The sequence below is a fragment of the Canis aureus genome, chromosome 13, assembly GCF_053574225.1.
Source record: "Canis aureus isolate CA01 chromosome 13, VMU_Caureus_v.1.0, whole genome shotgun sequence".
NCBI classification, from domain to species: Eukaryota; Metazoa; Chordata; class Mammalia; order Carnivora; family Canidae; genus Canis; species Canis aureus.
The window spans coordinates 17,936,055-17,954,534 of NC_135623.1; the positions used below are offsets into that span (position 1 = coordinate 17,936,055).

The 18,480-nt window shown below is 32.6% G+C and overlaps 1 protein-coding gene across 8 annotated transcripts in view; it reads left to right on the forward strand.

Annotated features, from left to right (window-relative positions):
* The window catches only part of LOC144281984 (BEN domain-containing protein 5), a 1,369,676-nt gene that overhangs the window by 274,391 nt on the left and 1,076,805 nt on the right, over positions 1-18,480 (forward strand). For all 8 annotated transcript variants that reach the window (XM_077845011.1, XM_077845003.1, XM_077845014.1 and 5 more), the window contains exon 3: positions 10,292-10,416. In XM_077845011.1, coding sequence (XP_077701137.1) covers positions 10,292-10,416 — 125 coding nt within the window. The remainder of the gene's footprint in view (positions 1-10,291; positions 10,417-18,480) is intronic.

Genomic DNA, 18,480 nt, shown 5'->3' on the forward strand with positions numbered 1-18,480 from the left:
ATAGGTGACTCTAATGCTTTTGGGCTTAAGTATTGACTGTATAATTTATATATATAATTTCATTTGATAATAAAATATTTTATCTTTGACAGACAAGAAAACTGAAGTCAAGAGCAATTAAATTTGGCAAAACTTCAAAATTTATAAGCAGTGGTGCTAGTATTCAAATCTATATCTAAATCTGAGGTTTTTGATTTTTTTTAATATAAAAGAGCAGATAAGATGGTCTTCTTAAAATTTGTAATGTTGGCCTTGTGCTATGGTTTTATGTTTTAAATTCCCACATGTCAGGATGCCTGGGTGGCTCAGCAGTTGAGTGTCTGTCTTTGGCTTAAGGCATGATCCCGGAGTCCCGGATCAAGTCCCACATCGGGCTCCCCACCTGGAGCCTGCTTCTCCCTCTGCCTGTGTCTCTACCTCTCCCTCTGTGTCTCTCATGAATAAATAAATAAAATCTTAAAAAAAAATAAATTCCCACATGTCATTTAAATCAGTGACCTCTTCCCAAAATGAAAAAAATTAATATAAGTAGTTTAATTCTGAATGTTTTTTGTTTTATTTACTTGAGACTCTTGTTGGGTGCATTTTTATACTTGTTATGTCTTCTTGTTGGCTTGCTCCTTTGTTATTATAAAACATCCTCCTCCTTTGTCTCTAACAACTTTTGTCTTAAAGTTGATTTTTCTGATATTATTATGAGTATTCCATCTTTCTTTCGTTGTGTTTGGTATGTTTATTATTTTCCTTTCTTCTAACTATCAACCTTGTGAGTTTGTATCTAAAGTGCATCTCTTATAGACTGCATGCATATGGTTGGTTCATTAAAAAAAAATCTATTTTGACATTTTCTGCCTTTTAATTGGAGCGTTTAACATTTTACATTTATTGTGATTATTGAGATGTAAGATTATTTTGCCACCACTTTCACTATGTTTTATGTCTTTCCCTATCTCTTTCTCCATTACTGCTTCTTTTATGTTAAATAGATATTATCTAGTGTGCCATTTTAATTCTCTTCTTACTGATTTTACTATTTTTTATTTTACTGTATTTTAAAATTTCTTTCTTTAATTGCCCTGAGAATTAAAATGAACTTAATTAAATTGATACCACCATAGTTTTTTTTTTTTAATTTTTTTTTTAAATTTTTATTTATTTATGATAGTCACATAGAGAGAGAGAGAGAGAGAGGCAGAGACATAAGCAGAGGGAGAAGCAGGCTCCATGCACCGGGAGCCCGACGTGGGATTCGATCCCGGGTCTCCAGGATCGCGCCCTGGGCCAAAGGCAGGCGCCAAACCGCTGCGCCAACCAGGGATCCCGATACCACCATAGTTTGAATTAATATCAAGTCAATTTCAATAATATATATGGAATACATATATTTATTGTTATACAAATTATATCTGGATATAGTATGTATACTCCATACAGATTTATAATGATTCCTTTATATCAGTAAGAGAAAAAAAAATCAACAGAATTAAAATGTTTATACTTAATGCTTTTATTATGTAGTTATTTTTACTGGTGCTTTTATTCTTCATGTGGATTTCAGTTATGCTTTAGTGTTCTTTCACTACAGCCATAATATCCTGTAGTTTTCTTGTAGAGCACATTTTTAAATCTGATGGTGTCGGGCAGCCCAGGTGGCTCAGCGGTTTAGTGCCACCGGCAGCCCGGGTTATGATCCTGGAGACCTGGGATCGAGCCCCACATCAGGCTTCCTGCATGGAGCCTTCTTCTTTCTCTTCCTATGTCTCTGCCTCTCTCTCTCTCTCTCTCTGAATAAATAAATAAATAAATAAATAAATAAATAAATAAATAAATCTATCTTTAAAAAATAAATAAATCTGATGATGTCTTAACTTTCTCATTTTTGAATAATACTTTTTGCTGGCTATCAAATTCTTGTTTGATGATTTTCTTTCAGCACTTTGTGTTATTCCACTGTCTTCTGACTACCATTATTCTTTTTTTTTTTTTAATTTTTATTTATTTGTGATAGTCACAGAGAGAGAGAGAGAATGAGGCAGAGACACAGGCAGAGGGAGAAGCAGGCTTCATGCACCGGGAGCCCGATGTGGGATTCGATCCCGGGTCTCCAGGATCGCGCCCTGGGCCAAAGGCAGGCACCAAACCGCTGCGCCACCCAGGGATCCCTCATTATTCTTAATGATAAATCAGCCATTAATCTTATTGAGGATTTCTTGTGAGGAGTTGGTTTCTGTGTTGCTGAGTTAAAGATTCTTTTTGTCTTTTCACAGTTTGATTATGATATATCTAGGAGTGGATCACTCTTTTTCAGAGGTAGAAAAAGAAAGTGTTAAGTCCTTTAAAAAATTATTGAAATTTTAGACTACTTGTGTCTTGTTGGCATTGGCTTTTTATTCCCATCTAGCGATGTCTTTTTTTTTTGTTTTGTTTTGTTTTTTTTGTTTTTGTTTTTTTTTAATTCATGAGAGACAGAGATACAGGCAGAAGGAGAAGCAGGCTCCATGCAGGAAGCCTGATCCCAAGTCTGATCAAGCCTGACTTGATCCCAAGAATCTAGGATCATACCCTAAGCTGAAGGCAGACGCTTAACCACTGAGCCACTCAGGCATCCTGTAATCTCTGCTTTTTATTGGGATGCTTACTCTATTCATATATCAGTTATATTTAATGTAATTATTGATATGTTAGGATTAAATGAACCTATTAATTTTCTTATTGTCCATTCTGTTTCTGTTACTTTGTTGCGTTTTACTGACTTCACAATAAAAAAAAAGGCTTTTTATTATTCTTTATTTTTTCTTTGGATTCTTGGTGAAACTATTTTATGTTTATTTTATTGGTTGCTCTGGAACAATATTCACTCATAATTTATTAAACTTCTAAAATATTTTGTCTAAAAATTTATTTTTTAGAGTGATTTTAGGTATTTGTTACAACTGATGAACCTACATTGACACATCATAGTCACCCAAAGTCCATAGTTTACATTAGCGTTCACTCTTTGTATTGTATATTCTATTGTTTTGGATAAATATATAATTATAAGTATCTACCATTATAGTCATACAGAGTATTTTCACTGCCCTAAATATTCTCTGTTCCCTGGCTATTAATTTCTGTTCTTTCCAACTTCTGGTCTTTTAACTGTCCATGGCTTGGCCTTTCCCAGAATGTCATATGGTTGGAATCATACCATATGCAACCTTTCAAATCAGTTACTTTTGCTTATTAATATACATTTTATTTTTTCATATCTTTTCCATGGCTTGATAATTTATCAAACCCTTTTAGGGTCCTTATTTTACCACTTTAAATTTAATACTTCACATTTGATACCTTGAACTTGTAATTACTAATCCTTTTTTTCCTCAAAATTTATTCTTCCTACTTCCTACTTTCCATCTCAGAAAATGTAGTTACCTCATATCAAATTCTATTTCTCATTTCAATTTTTGTTACTGTTTTTTCATATATTTTGCTTCTCTGTACCATGTAAACTGCCCTTAAAATATAATTTTTGAACTTTGAACAATTATCTTGAAAGAAATTATGAGACAAATAAAAGCAGTCTTAAATTTACCACTTATTTAGTATTTTTAATGATGTTCGTTTATTTTTAGAAGTATTAGGTCTATCTAGTATAACTTCCTGTCTTTTATTTTTTATTTTTTTAAAAAGGTTTTATTTATTTATTCATGAGAGACAGAGAGAGAGAGAGGCAGAGACAGGCAGTTGGAGAAGCAGGCTCCATGCAGGGATCCTGATGTGGGACTTGATCCCGGGTCTCCAGGATCAAGCCCTGGACTGAAGGTGGCGCTAAACCGCTGAGCCACCCGGGCTGCCCACTTCCTGTCTTTTAGGTTTTCATTTGGTTGGTATAGGTTTACTGGTAATGAATTTTCTGTTTTTGTTTATTTTGTTTTATTTTATTTTACCCTAATTTTTCAATATGTTTTCACTGGATATTGAATTCTGGGTTGAGAGTTTTATTCTTTCATTACTTTAGAGATGTTCTTTCTTAAAAGTTAATGGTTATTCTTAGGGATGCCCAGGTGGCTCAGTGGTTGAGCATCTGCCTTCAGCTCAGGGCTCAGGGCATGATCCTGGTCCGGATATTGAGTCCCTCATTGGGCTCCATGAGGGGAGCCTCTTCTCCCTCTATTTCTCTGCCTCTCTCTCTGTTTCTCTCATGAATAAATAAATAAAGTCTTAAAAAAAAGAAGTTAATGGTTATTCTTAGAAGTCAATGGTTATTTTTAGTGTTGTTCACATCTATATTTTATGGCTTTTCTTCTGGTTTTGCTTAAGATTTTCTCTGTTTTTTTATCAGTTTAAGTATTATGTACTTAGGTTGAGTTTTCTATTTTTTCTGCATAAGGTTTCCTGAGATTCTAAGATATTCAATTTTTTCCTCTAAGTTCTTAACATCACATGATTTTTTAATAGATCCATCTTCAAGTTTATTGACTGTGCAGTAGCTCTACTCTAATGTTAAGTCCATCCTCTTAATTTTCCACTTAAGGTATTGTGCTTTTTACTTTTAGGATTTTTATTTAGTCTTTATAGACATTTCTGTTTCTTTAGAAATTCTGTACTTTTCAAATAGGAAAATTACATTTTTCTTTAATTCTATTAAGATGTTTCTGTTTTTTAACAGTATTTATAATAATTCATTTGAAGTTTTTTTTTCTGTTAATAGTATGACTGATCTCAGAGTGGATTTATATTGTTTGCCTCCGCGCTTTTGATTATGAGTGATATATGTCTTTGAGTGTCTTGTAATTTTTGACTGTACATGGACAGAATGGAAGATACATTATAGAAAGTTAATTCTGTTATCTTTTTGGGTATATTAGTGTTTAGTGTAGAAAGCAGTTTATATTATCTTTTCAAGTTTATTACTGTTTATTTTAGAAGACAGTTCATTTGCTTATCACCTCAAGGCTGATCACCTTAAACTTCTGTATGTATGGTTTAAAATTTTATTGATGTAGATTGGGTGGAAAACCTAGGTATTTCCAAACTATTCTAACTTGGGCCCAAATCTTGTCTCTTATGGAGATATTATCAGGGTTAGTTTTCAATTTTATTAGTGAAATTATGAAATATTTCTTTCTCAGGACATGGTTTTTATTGCTAAGGTATGTCCCTATTGGTATCTCAACTGAGTGTTATGCCTGAGGGATCAAAAGTTTTTCAATTCTGAGTGTACTCGGTTCTTACCACCCTATTACCCAGCATAGTTTCATCCCTAGTAATTCTGCTTTTCTTTCATCATTGTAGTATGTTCTATTTGATAAAACTAATGTAGTTTCACTGTGTGCCTGGGCTTGCCTAGCTTGGAGCTATAGACTTATGACCTACCTCACAAATTGTGCCTGCTTCAATAGACTATTGTGGGAGTTCATCCTGTGAATGTCTCTTTTCCCAGGGATTGCTGTATAACGTTGCTTATTTTCTAATGTCCGAAACAGGTGTTTCATATATTTGACCTGCTTTATAGTTCTTTACAATGGGGCTAATATCTTAATGGTTAGTACAACATGACTGAGCCAAAAGTAGAGATGTTGTTTTTATCATATAATTTTTCTGCTTTTATTCATACAACATATTTGATTTTTGTTAAAAATGAATATTTGATTTGATTCTTTTTTTAGTTGGTTGTTTTCTTATTAGAAATTGTACATTTTGGGGTGCCTGGGTGGCTCAGTTGTTTGTATCTGCCTTTGGCTCAGGTCATGAACTCAGGGTCCTGGGATCAAGCCCCACATCAGGCTTCCCACTCAGCAGAGAGCCTGCTGCTCCCCCTGCATGTGTTCTCTTTCTCTCTGTCAAATAAATAAATAAAATCTTTTTAAAAATTTGTTGAGACTTGCTTTATGAACCAGCATATAATCAATTTTGGTAAATGTAGCATGTGCATTTGAAAAGAATATATACACGTTATTCTTTAAATATCAAATGTTTCATAATTAGAATGAAGTAGCTTTTTTAGTCACATTTTCAATTTGTCTCAATTCTTTGTGAATATATTTTCTTGATTTTGCTCAGTTTGTGGTTTTGGTTTGTTGAAATTTCTCACTGTAATTATGAATTTGTCTCTATCTTCTATTTTGTCAAATTTTACTTACATCTTTTGGGGATGTGTTAATAGATGTATATACTTCTAAGATTTTTATATCTTCTTAATGGAATTATCCTTTTATATATGTCTGAAAATCAATTTTCTAAGCCTCTATCATAAGAAACTTTTAAAAAAGTAATAATTTAAAACAAGACAAAATAAAAAATATAAGGAAGGAAATAATAAAAGATTAGAAAATTAAAGAAAAATTTTAATGTACTCTATAGAAAATGTAATATGTTAAAAAGTATTGTGAAAAATACTTTTAATACAACACACTCTAGCCTAGTTCAACCAGGAAAAATAAAGAGAAAGATAACACATTAATATAATAGTTGAGTATAGTATTGTAAAACTTTTATACATCAAACTAGCAAAAGACAAAAACAACAAAAATATAGTGAATTATTTATACCAATACATTAGAAAAATATATGAAATATACAATTTTTTCATCATAAAATATTTTTGTTTATTTCTCTTTTTAAAAAATATTTTATTTCCTTATTTGAGAGAAGAGAGAGAGCGAGCACACATGAGTATAGGGGAGGGGCAGAAGGAGAGGGAGAAGCAGGCTCCCCCCTGAGCAGGGAGCCTGATGCCGGGCTTGATCCCAGAACCTTGGCATTATGACCTGAGTGGAAAGCAGATGCTTAAACAACTGAGCCACCTACGTGCCCCATCCTTGTTCATTTCCAGTAATATTTCTTGATTTAAAGCCTAGCTTGTCTGATACAAATATAGGTACAGTAACTTTCTTCCTCAGAGTGCTTTCCTGTTATAACTTTTTCATTCCTTTATCATTCAGTTTTTCTGTGTGCTTAAATATAAAGTTGTACTTATAAGCAATATATATTCAAGTTTTTCATCTAGAATAAAAATTTTTTCCTTTTGATATTTAGTCAGTGTATTTAACACATTTACTCACATACTTATGTTTGATATCTACATTTTATTTTTTGCTTTGTATTTGTCCTTTATTTTGAATTTCTATTTGTTTTCTTGCTTTTTGTATAAATGGAAGGAAACCAAATGATATATAGGCATTGTCATTTTATATACAAATAGCCATTTTTAGAAGGTCAAAAATTGCCACTTTGTTGAAATATTAGAGATAACATGAGGAAAGAATTGTTTATGCATACACACAGAGAAGATATTCCTCATAGGAATGGTGAAGATGGTCAACAGGATAGTTACAGAAGATCAAAGATTAGATGCTTATTATTATTTGAAACTGTAAACTTAGTGAAAGCAAAGACTATATCTGTTTGATTTATTATCTCTTCTATTTTACAACATATAACATGATGCTTTTTGAATGAATAACTGATTGAATACAAGGATGAATGTATTGACTGTGACTATAGCATATTCCAAAGATAGCACAATGGAGTCCAAAAATCTTTATTTCAAGGTCTTGCCCTAGTGCTTTACAGTATGAATTCAATGAAGCACTAAATATTTCTGAGTTTCAATTACTCATCATGGGGTCATGGCGAGGCTTTAATAAAATAAAGGATGTCAACTCATTTTGAAACTGTAAATTTTTAGACACAAATTGTGCCTTATTAATAGGTACCATTGATGGCAGCAATTTTAAGACGTTATTATTTATCAAAACCTATTTATAGTGTTCCAGAATTAAAAACAAAATAAAAATTTTCCTTTGAGTGATGAAATGCATATTAATGTTTAATTTTTCAACCAGTAACTTTTAGATGGCCAAAAATAGTGTTATTCTTCACTTCTTGTTTTTTTTAAAGGTAGTAATTGTATTAAGCATTATAACTTATACTTTCATTTTATATTATCTCTGTATTCTTCCAACCATCTATGTTATATAGAGAAGCTATTAGTCTAGTGATTAGAGTCATGTTGCTGGAATTCAAATCCCAACTCTGACTTTTACTTACTTACATGCTATATAACATAGGCCAAGTTATTTTTTGTAGCTTTTTCCCTTGCTGTTCTCTTCTACAAAAGGAGGATTGTAATGGTTCTACTCCACAGGGGTTGTTGTGAGACTTGAATAGGTTAGTACACCTACCATTTTGGGTAGTATATAGAAATGCTCAGAAAATGTTTTCAATTGAAAATTAATATTCATAGTAATTTCTAAGAAATAAATATTCAAACTTTATTGATGTAATCCTTACTTTAAGTTGAAAAAACAGAGGGTGGATGAAGTTAACTGAATTTCCAATGTCATTTCCAAGGTAAAATTTGAGCCTACATCTTTTGATTGCAAGCTCATTGCTCTGCGCAATATTCTGCCCTCTATAACATAAGGCTTAGTAAATATTTTTGCATGATAATAATAGAAAGAACCAACTTAATGAGGAATCTCCTCGGGAATTCTGAAGACAGTCAAACTAGAAAAACTAAGTTTTTGGTTTTAATTAGTTGATACTTGTAATTTCCTATCAGTGCATTTTTAAGAAATATGTGTGTTCTTAATTGGAAGTAACTGATTGTTTTGGTTCTGGAAGGAGGAATAAATCTGGCTTCTTACCCCAAATTTTAATGAAAGCAAATAAAATTACCCTAAGGTTAATTGATAAGGTTTTGAGGGAAGTATTATCTTATTATCTTGGATCACTGCCTGATTAATCCTAGATTCAGGCAGCCAAAGAATGGTACAGCTGAAAGGAAACTTCATGATTAGGTAACTCAATATTCTCATTTAGTAGATGAAGCCCTCAGAGGGTGAATAACTTTGGTATTATTGCACAGAGAATCAGTTGAGCTAGAATTCAGGTCTGCTGATTCCCTGGCTAGTATTCCATCTGTGACAACGCGACTAATGCTTAGTTAAAATCAGTAACATGCTAGTAGAATTAGAAAAAGAATTAATTGAAAACTGCTACATTTAAAGTTAAACTATGAGTGTTCTTTTCGAGAAAGACATACTAGAGCTTTTTTTTTCTTTTTAAAGATTTTATTCATTTATTCATGAGAGACAGAGAGAGACAGAGAGGCAGGGACACAGGGAGAGGGAGAAGCAGCCCGATTCGGGACTTGATCCCAGGACTCAATCCCGGGACTCCAGGATCACACCCTGGGCTGAAGGCAGGCGCTAAACCGCTGAGCCACCCAGGGATCCCCAAGAGCTTATTTTAAAGCAGGATACTTCTATGCTCTTCAGGTACAATAGAGTACTGATTTCTCAGTCAATTTCTTTGTTGCTGTCTTTTATTATCTTTACTCTTTTTCAGATGTTGATTATCTGACTTGGGAATTCACCAGACTATTTGCTTTATTTTTTATCCCATCACATTGTGACAATTATGGGCATTTTACTGCTCATTAGAATAGAAGTTAAAGAGAGGAGATACAATGAATGGAAGTAACACCTAAGTTTATACATTTTTTTTCTTTTTCATAAATTTGAAGTATAGTTAACATACCGTGTTATATTATTTTCAGGTGTACAGTATAATGATTCATCAGTTCTATTTATTACCCAGTGCTCATCAAGATAATGTACTCTTGATCACCTTTACTTATTACTTCACCCCTCTCTCACCAACCTCCCCTCTGTCAACCTACATTTTTGATATAACTGTTCTATTGGTAGAGAAAATGGAAATTAATTTCATGGCTGTTTGTGAATTTGCCATTATTTTTCTTATGAAGCAACTACTTGTAATTTTTGTTTAAAACCTTATTTTACATATCCTTTAATATGCTCTGATAGAAGTTTGGAAATTACCGAAAATACTACAAACTGCTAGGCAATATTGTGAGAATTAAATAAGATCAAGTATATTAGAGTTAGTGGAAGTTTGTATAAAGCTTAATACAAAATACATATGTTATCGTCCTTTTTTAAAACTAGAAAGTTTGTTTGTGATTCTTTTTGGCTTATCGGAGCTTGCTACATCCTCCATGGAACATCCCAAACTAAAAATCTGTCACTTGTAGCACAAACAGATCTGGGTGATAAGAACTGAAAGAGTTGCTTGTACCACAGCAAGGACTAGCTGGAAGGCTCCTCTTATCCTGTGCTGTATTCAGGGTTGGCGGCCTTACAGAGTGTGAATGCTGAACCTACAAGTACTGAATAATGACAAATGTTGCTGTCAGAGCTCATAGTATTTAAGTGTATGTGCTATTGAGCTGCATGAACTTCTATTAAAACATGACTCTTTTAATTTTTATCACCAGGTAACCTTGGACGGGTGGACCAGGTCTCTGAATTTGAGTATGACTTATTCATTAGGCCGGATACCTGTAATCCACGATTCCGAGTCTGGTTCAACTTTACTGTTGAAAATGTGAAAGAATCACAGGTAAGGGAAATATTGGATATCTTTAGTGTGGTTTTGGTAAGAAGATTATGCTTTTGTTTTACTTTAGAAATCTCAAAATAATGTCCAGATTAAGAATATATACTTGTGTATCTCTAGCAATGATATAGTTTTAAGAGATATGCAGAGATGTACAGGTATAAAATGCTGGCTTTTATTATCTGGTGGATATTAAATAATACAAATATATTATCTAAGACAAAAAAATGTTCTTTATTGATTGAAGAATTAGCATAATGTGCTGGATTTCTTTGAGGAGTATTATAAGGAACCATTGGAAGTGACTTGTTACTATGTTTATTACAGAGTGCTGTTATCCATATTACTTATTTTTTGTAAAGACTTGTGAGGGACATTTCTCACAGGCCTCAGTTTCAGAAACAGTTTTCTTCTTTTGTACAAGCAAGTGGTTATATGTTAAAAATAATATGATTCTTATAACTCCTCCTACTTGCTTTTTTAAATCTGTTGAAAAATTCAAGAGCCAATTTTATAGCCCTTGCTAATGATTCTTGAAAACTTTGTGGCTTGTACTTCTGTGTACTAATTTTTCTTTCATTTTGATCATATTAATCTGTCTTTAAACATAATTTCTTCATCTACATTTTCTATTTAGATGTATGTTTTTTCTATGTATGTTTTTTATAATCCTGTTCAAATATTTGGAGTGAGAGTATATTGTAAATAGAACTAAATACATATGACTTGAACAAACGTTAATAAACATCTAATACTAAGAAATCATTTATCATTCTGTTATATTAGGACATCTAATCATGGAAAGACTGCACAGTCTTTGTACATATAGCGATATGATTCTTTTAAGCAAATGAAAACATAGCCCCATAACCTAATATCTATCTGCCTTCTTCCTTCAGGGTCATCTATTTCTAATATACTTGGGAGAAAGGGAAGGTTGGCTTAATTTTCCCTCCCAAGTCAGTCCATCCTGTTTGCTCCTTTAATTAGTTACTTGCTTCTCTCCATTTTTCTTAACTGCAATTTGATTCATGTGTCTGACATTGATCAGTGCCTGGAATTTAGGGACTGACTGGCATGCTTCCTTCAGCAGGAGAGGGGTGCAGGAAACAGTCACTTCACTCTACTGTTGATTCTCTTAATTCTTTCAACACCACTGGCACATGACTGTATGTAGTAACACAGATGTATGTAATGTTTAATGAAGTTTAAGAGCTAACTGGAAGGAATTAAATAGATGGGAGAATTATCTATATTGTTGGCTAAACATGATTTAGGGTAAGTGGGAAAAATTTCTTAAACCATCACAGAAAGCTGCTCAGGGACATTCTTTAGTTCCTAGCTTTGCTTCTTAGTTTCACTTATTCTGCAATGAGAGAATTCCTTTTTCAGCTTCTCATATTAAGAATAACAATATTTTTCCCTTTACCCACTTTAGGAAAACCTACACTTTTCCTGACCTGATGATAGGATTACCCACTTTTTCCAACAAAATAATTAGTAATTCACAAAATGCATTTTCAAGTTTATGTTACTGAATCCTAAGAGTATAATTTATAGCAGGAGACTATAGCCACATCTACAAGACTGAGTTTTGGCACTCCACCTTCAGGTCCTCTATCAAGATCTCTCTGCTTCTTAGATAGACACACAACCTCTCATTCTTCTGTTGGTGTCTCATGTCAGTAACTTATAGTTGTAACATATAGCACTGAAAAACAAACAATAATTCCGAAGCAATATAGTCAATTCATAAGAAGGAAGGGAAGCATTTTCTTAAAAGCAGTATAATCTGCCAGGATTTCTAATTTCCCAAAGGGGTTTACTATTTTCCTTTTTATGCATAGCACATGCACATCCTTCAGCTTACATTTTGCATCCAGGAATTGACTAACTCCTAAGAAATGAGACCTGTTACTTTTCAAACAAAAGAATCTTCTATTCTAATTATATCTTTGCTAAATAGAGACTTACTGAAAGCTCTGAAATTATTATGTTTCTTTAGCTTTGGGCCACATTAAATTCTTAGCCTAGTTTTTCTTGCATTTTAGTCTCTGTACAAATAATCTTACATAGCTCCTCTTGACAGGGGGAGTGGTGGGGAGTGGTTTGATTAGACAGGGAAAATGTGTTTTTTGTTTTGTTTTGCTTTTGTTTTTAGAGGGAGAGAGAGAGAAGAGTATCTTAAGCAAGCTCCATGCTGGAGCTCACAACCCTGAGCTCATGACCTGAGCTGAAATCAAGAGCCCATTGCTCAACCAACTGAGCCATCCAGGTACCCAGGAAAATATGTTTCTTAAGTGATACTACCTGAGATAGATTTTTGGACAGGTTGCTCATAAATTTCAGTTTCTTGTTCTTTGCTCTTCTAGGTGCTTACAGGTATGTTCTTTTTGTTGTTTTAAAGGTTTCTTCCAGAATGTTATAATTTTTATACTATATGCTAAAGTCAGACAGCTCTTTTGCAGTCTTGTCTATCAGTTAAGCAAGTAACATGAATGCATTCCAAGGAATTATTCTAATAAGAAAGTTGGTGCTGTTTTTATGAATGCTTATTTTTAAAGTTGGAGGAGCCAATATTTACTCTGACTCTCTGGGTTTCTATCTTCATATCCAGTGCTATTCTACTGTTGTTACAATTAGAAATCATGAACATGTTTATCTGGTTTCCTGGAGTGTGATTCTTTATCAGCCTCTTTCTTTGGGCCATTGCTTCATCAACTGTAATCACATAATATAGTTATGGAAATCTGTCTCAAGATGGCATAAAGATCTGCTAGAAAGATACAATATATATCTCTAGCTCACAGGATATTTGTTTTCATGGTTGTCTATATAAAAGAGAATGGTTTTGCTATTAGGTTTTACTTGTCAGGTCTGTTTTTATAATGTCTCTTCCTATCATCTTTTCTATCTCTCTAATTTCCGTTAAAATGAGACCTTCATGAATGTAATCTAGTCAGGAACCTTATTTAGGGTTTGGCGCTAGCAAGCAAAAGAAGTATTAGTCATCAAAGTCTGAGTCCATTAAATGAATGTTAAAAATTACAGCATCAAATATACCATACAAACAAGTCTAGCTCTCTGGTTATTTCCCTTGACATTTGTAAGAAGTGATAAAAGCTTGAAACATATGGTGCTGTATTCTAGGACTGATAAAACCCCCAAAGTAGTTGCTAAATAGTGTGTTTGCAAGAGTCTATGCAAACTATTGTCATGACATCTTTATTAAAAGGTAATTTTTTCTCTGAAGAACATGTATTAAATACTCTAATGTGGAAATTTATTCTTGATGCAGCAAAATACTTGTGTGATGTGAAAATGAATCTTCCTATTTAAATACTCATGATAAAACTTCAGCTAGTAAGAGGGGGGAAAATGATATATCTTGACTTTTAAACACTCTTTTCTTTCCCTTATATTGTTTCTATCTCTTTAATTTTACTTTTTGATTAAAGTATCTGATGCTCAATGTGTTTGGAAAATATAGACAATTACTAGAAGCAGAAAAAAAGCACACACATGTAATCATACTATCTGGAAACAAATGTTATTAATGTCTTGGCATATTTACTTCTAGGCTTTTTATTTCCTACTTTATTTTTTGGAGCATAATTAAATTTTATACCATATATGAATTTTTATGTTTTGCTTTTAAAGAAACTAAATAGTACACAAGCAATTTTCTGTCACTAAAAACTTCATAAACATGGCTGTATAATAGCCTTCTACTACTGGACCATTTTCTTAATCTTGGGCATAAAGATTATATTCCATTATCTGTTGTTATAAATAAGCATAGTGAATATCTTCTTGTATGAAATATTACCCTTATTTCATTTTGCTTAGTTTGGATAAATTCCTAGGAGGGGAATTGATAGACAAGTGATAAAAATATTTTTGAACTCTTGATACATATTCTATATTAGTACCAGAATATTTATACCATTTTACTGTCCTTTTAGTGGTCAATGAGATCCTTCTCCTTGAATTTCTTGCTTTTAATTAAATGTTTCCATGAATTCAGTATTTCATATATTTAGAATAAATTGTTTCTTTTTTCTCACTTACTTTGAAATTTTACACAGGTAAATGGGATATAATGTAGTTATATATAGTATATATACATATATATGTAGTTTCAGGACTCTAGTCATAAAGGAATTAATTACATTCCAGCAACAACGTGAGACGACAAAACAGATCTATTTATTATTTTGGCTCTTTTTCTTAATTCATCAATCCTCTTTAGTTTGGTTGTGCCAACCAACCTCTGAGGTATGTGATGGAAAATTTTTTTTAAAGTGTTTTTTAAACTATGAAGTATTTCTTACATTACTATAAGCAGTGATGTTGCTTAATCTCACACACACTTTTATATATAACATGTCTGAATTGAACTTCAAAATTCCAATAACTTGCAGTTTCTTTAGTCTCCATGCTGGAGATTTTAGTTCAGTGAAACATCATCCTGGTGAAAATTATCAGTGCACTGAGGCAGCATATCACAGTAGAAAGAGCATAGACAATGGACTCAAACACATTTGATTTAAATCCTGATTCTGTTACTTGTGAGTTGTTTTACCCTTGATCAGTTAAATTAATCTAAGTTTTCCATCTGTAACTGAATATAATACTACAACTTCAACTTCATGTAAGTATTATAAAAGTTATATGAGACAATGTATGCAAATTTCCTACTGTAGTGTTTGTAGATAGATATTAGGAGCTCATATTGTTTTTTAGGTTTACTTGTATCCTATTTGTATTTTGGAATATATTATTTACTGGTTCCAGAGCTTTTTCTCTTCTGTCTTATGCTGCCTTTCAAAATATCTCAATAGATGCATAGAAATCAGTAGCTAAAATTTAAAACCCATTTGAACAAGATTTGAGCAAACTAGGATGAGAAAGGATCTTTTTTATTTGATGAAGGATCTCTTCAGAGAATCAAGATCAAGCATCATACGTAATTGTGAATGAAACTTTAAAAGCATCCACTTGAAAATTAAAGGTGACATAAACACATGGAAAGATATTCCATGCTCATGGATTAAAAGAGTTAATATTGTTAAAATGTCCATATTATCCAAATCAATCTGTATATTTAATGCTATCCCTATCAGTATACCCACAGCATTTTTCACAAAACTAGAACAAAGAATACTAAAATGTGTATGGAACCGCAAGAGACCTCAAATAACCAAAGCAATCTTGAAAAGGAATAGGATGAAACTGGAGGTATCACAACTCCAGATTTTAAGATATGTTGCAAAATTATAGGTATCAAAATAATATGGTACTGGCACAAAAAAAGAAACATAGATCAAGGGAACAGAATATAAAATCCAGAAATAAAGCCATGATTATATGGTCAATTAATTTACTACAAAAGAGGAAAGAATATGCAATGGGAAAAAGGCAACCTATTCAGCAAATGGTGTTGGGAAAGCTGGAGAGCTACATGCAAAAGAATTTAAGTGGACCGCTTTCTTACACTATACACAAAAATAAACTCAAAATTGATTAGGGACCTACATGTGAGACCTGAAACTATAAAAATCCTAGAAGAGGGCACACAGACAGTAATTTCTTTGACATCAGCCATAGCAACATATTTCTAGACATGTCACCTGAAGCAATGGAAACAAAAGCAAAAATAAACATTGGAACTACATCAAAATAAAAGACTTTGCACAGCAACGGAAACCCTCATTAAAAAAAAAGATGGTTTACCGAATGTGAGAAGATATTTGCAAATGAAATATCATTAAAGGGTTAGTCTTTAAAATATATAAAGAACTTATACAACTCAACAACTGAAAATGAATAATACTACCAAAATGGGGAGACTTAACAGACTTTCTCAAAAAAAAAAAAAGTATACAGATGGCAAACACACATGAAAAGATGCTCAACATCACTCATCATCAGGGAAACGCAAATCAAAATCACAAGGTGATATCACCTCACACCTTTTGGAATGACTAAAATAAAAGACACAGGACATAATGAATGTTGGCAGGGATGTGGAGAAAAAGGAACCCTCATGTACTGTTGGTGGCAATGCAAACTGGTATGGCCAGTGTGGAAAACAATATGTTGGTTCCTCAAAACATTAAAAATAGAAGTACCATAAAATTCAGTAATTCTACTACTGGGTATTTACCCAAAAATATAAAAACACTAATTTGAAAAGATATATGCATCTTTATATATATTGCAGCATTATTTTAATAGTAAAGATACAGAAGCAACCCAAGTGTCCATTGACAGATGAATGGATAAAGAAGATGTGATACACACACACACACACACACACACACACAAATACAATGGAATATTACTAAGCCATAAAAAGAACGAAATCTTATTGGCAACAATATGGATGGATCTAGAGGCTATAATGGTAAGTGGAAAAGTCAGTCAAAGGAAGACAAATACCATATGATTTCACCCATATATGGAATTTAAGAAAAAACAACTGAACAAAGAAAAAAAAAGACAAACCAAAAAATAGATTCTGAACTATAGAGGACAAACTGTGGTTGCCAGAGGTGAGGTAGGTGGGGAAATGGATGAAATAGGTAAAGAGGATTAAAAGTACACTTATCTTGATGTGCACTGAGTAATGTATGGAATTGTTAAATAATTATACAGTATATCTGTAACTAATATAGCACTGTATGTTATTTATACTGGCATTAAAAAATAAATTAAGAAAAACCCATCCAGTTGAAAGCCAAGGGGAAGCCATGAATGACTTTATCAATATAGTTTTCAGAATTGTAATGGAGTCTCTAAGCAATAAGATAAAAAAGTAAACAAATGAGATAAGGCATTAGAAAGAAAGAGACACAATTATGACTTTATGAATATGATTGACAATAAAAGATAATCTATAAGCAAACTATTAGAACTAATACAGAGCTGAGAAATATTCTTGTATACAAGATCAACATGTGTAACTTAATAATTTTCCTTTAATATTAGCATAATAAACTAGAAAATACAATCAGAAAAAATTTCATGTATCACAGAAACATCAACAAAGAAATTAAGATACATAAGAGAAGCCTTAAAAAGATGTTTAGGGTTTAAGACTTTATGAAAAAAAATTATAGCACTTTATTAAAAGATATCAAAGGCCTAAACAATTAGGGAAGATATACTTTTCTTTTTTTAAATAGAGAGGGATGGAGACGAGGGAGAGGAGAGGGTGAGAGGTGCCCCATGGAGGACATACTTTTATTCAACAAATACTTGATGACTACCTCTTTGTTCTAGATATAGTTGTAGCACTTGGAATATAGCAATCAAGTTAGAAAAAAATGGAGCACTTGTGGGGTTTGCATTCTAGGTATAACATTGGGTTAAAGAGAAGGGCAAAAAAATAGACAACAAATGTATTAAAAGTTATAATTTTTAAAAGAAAAGTAGAACAAGTTAAGAAAGATATGTAGAGTAGAACAAAATGAATAGTCATTAAATGAGGCCTTCTTGAGAAGGTAATGTTTGAGCAAAGACAAAAGAAGTAAGGAAATATACTTTACAAATACCTGGTAGAAGGGCATTCTTGTAAGCTGCCAATGTCCTATGGTAGGATCATACCTGATTCATTTGAGGTACAACAAAGAAACCAGTGTGATTAGACTGTGTGAGCAAGGCAGAAAGTAGAACAAATACGGTCAAAGAAGTATGTATGTGGTAGGATAGCAGTGGGTGGGTTAGAGTGATGATTTTATAGGATCTGGCGAATCATAGTAGAGTAATTATCTTTTACTATGAAACAGAAAAATTAGAGTTTAACAGAGTAGTTATATGATATGACTGAGATCATATAATTATTGGCATTTCTCTCTTAAAAGTAGACATTAAAAACAGAATGGGTCCAAGGATAGAAGCAGGAATCCAGTATGGAGACTTTCACAGTAATTTCAGTGAGAGGGATAGTGGTTTGGACTATTATGGTAACAATTTAAATGGTGAGAAGTGTTTGAAAGTATGACCAGAGGGTTTTCTTCTGGATTTGATATGGAGTGTGATCAAGAGATCAATCAAAGATGA